At 41.2% G+C, this 1,554-nt stretch overlaps 1 protein-coding gene across 1 annotated transcript; it reads left to right on the forward strand.

Annotated features, from left to right (window-relative positions):
* Positions 1–286: 286 nt before the first annotated feature.
* LOC147510887 (heme-binding-like protein At3g10130, chloroplastic) lies at positions 287–1,290 on the forward strand. The gene has a single exon (XM_086602733.1). The coding sequence runs from the start codon at positions 538–540 to the stop codon at positions 1,165–1,167; it is 630 nt and encodes a 209-aa protein (XP_086458859.1). The 5' UTR covers positions 287–537; the 3' UTR covers positions 1,168–1,290.
* The last annotated feature ends 264 nt before the right edge of the window (positions 1,291–1,554 follow it).

Below are 1,554 nucleotides of genomic sequence, written 5' to 3' on the forward strand. Positions count from 1 at the left end.
AAAAAAAGTGGTTCTGCGGGTGATTATTTCTTCGGTTTTGTCCAGGGAACTCACTCGATATCGGACATGTCTTAATTTCTTCCAAGAACACCGAAAACAATGCCACACTGGTTTCGGGAATTGATAAATTTTCAGTTTTATTTACCACAAAGTATCGAAAAAGTTCCAAGTGGAGAAAGTATCTAGAATTGGGACGAAACTTTTAGACTTTCTTGCTTAGCACGATTTCTTGAATTTTGAAGTTGTGTACACATAATTGGCCACCTGACGTGTGAGCGGTGTGACGACCAGTTTAAGCCCAAGGCCTCAAGAAGTCAAGAGGACTAAAAAAACACACGGTTGAGTGAAGCATGTAGTAGGGTCGTGGAGTAATAACGCTCACAACCCACGAAAGCAGACAACTCATTCCACACCACACGTTCATCAACAAAATGTCCATGTTCACACAAGTGTAACCGTTCCCTACTTCCCTTTATCAAGAAACATAGAATAGTTTCTTAGTAATTTCTTCGTTTCATCCCAAAGAGACACCGAAAGATGGGATCACTACTTGGAAAGATCACAGTCGAAACTCCAAAATTTCAGCTTCTGAAATCCACCACTGAATATGAGATCCGAAAATATTCCCCGTGTGTAGTAGCCCAAGTCACCTATGATCCTTCCCAGACTAAAGGAGACCGAGACGGTGGTTTCAGTATTCTGGCCAGTTACATCGGTGTCATTGGACAACCCCAGAATACAAAACCTGAAAAGATAGCCATGACTGCACCTGTTATAACCTCGACGGAATCCGAAACAATAGCCATGACAGCACCTGTGGTCACGAAGAGCGAAAGTAGTGGACAATCTGATCAGAAGAAGTTGGTGACAATGCAGTTTGTGCTACCATCTGAGTATACCAAGGCTGAAGAAGCACCGAAACCAACTGACGAGAGGGTGGTTATAAAGGAGGAGGGAGGGAAGACTTATGGTGTGATTAAATTTTCAGGAGTGGCAACAGATGCTGTAGTAGAAGAGAAGGTTGAGAAACTAAAGAAGAGCTTGGAGAAAGATAGCTACAAGGTGATTGGAGGCTACCTGCTAGCGAGATATAATCCACCATGGACATTACCTCCCTTGAGGACTAATGAAATCATGATCCCCATTGAGCTGGTGGAGAGTACCTGAGTCTGTCATTCTTTTCTTTCTTTTTTGGGTTCTGTTTTGCTTTTTATGCTCTGCACCTGTAGTTTGCTTACTCTAATTCCATTGTGCAAAGCCATACATATAGTAGCAGTTATCTCTTCGTCATTTTGAATCATGCATAGCACATATTAAAGTTTTCCATGTGGTAAACAAGTCCCAGACTGCACACTACATGAAAATCGTATAGCCAAGGGATTCAAATCAAAAAGGTAAGCAGCAACTAAGGCCTGACTGGCTTAAGACAGTCACGAGTTTCATGCAAGATGGCCACTAAATAACAGAAGAAATACTGATAAAAATTAGGACTAAATTAATGTCGTACGCATAATGTTTGTTACATGAAATCAAAATTAGAACAATCACAAAGCT

This window comes from Coptis chinensis, chromosome 3, assembly GCF_015680905.1.
Source record: "Coptis chinensis isolate HL-2020 chromosome 3, ASM1568090v1, whole genome shotgun sequence".
Taxonomy (NCBI): Eukaryota; Viridiplantae; Streptophyta; class Magnoliopsida; order Ranunculales; family Ranunculaceae; genus Coptis; species Coptis chinensis.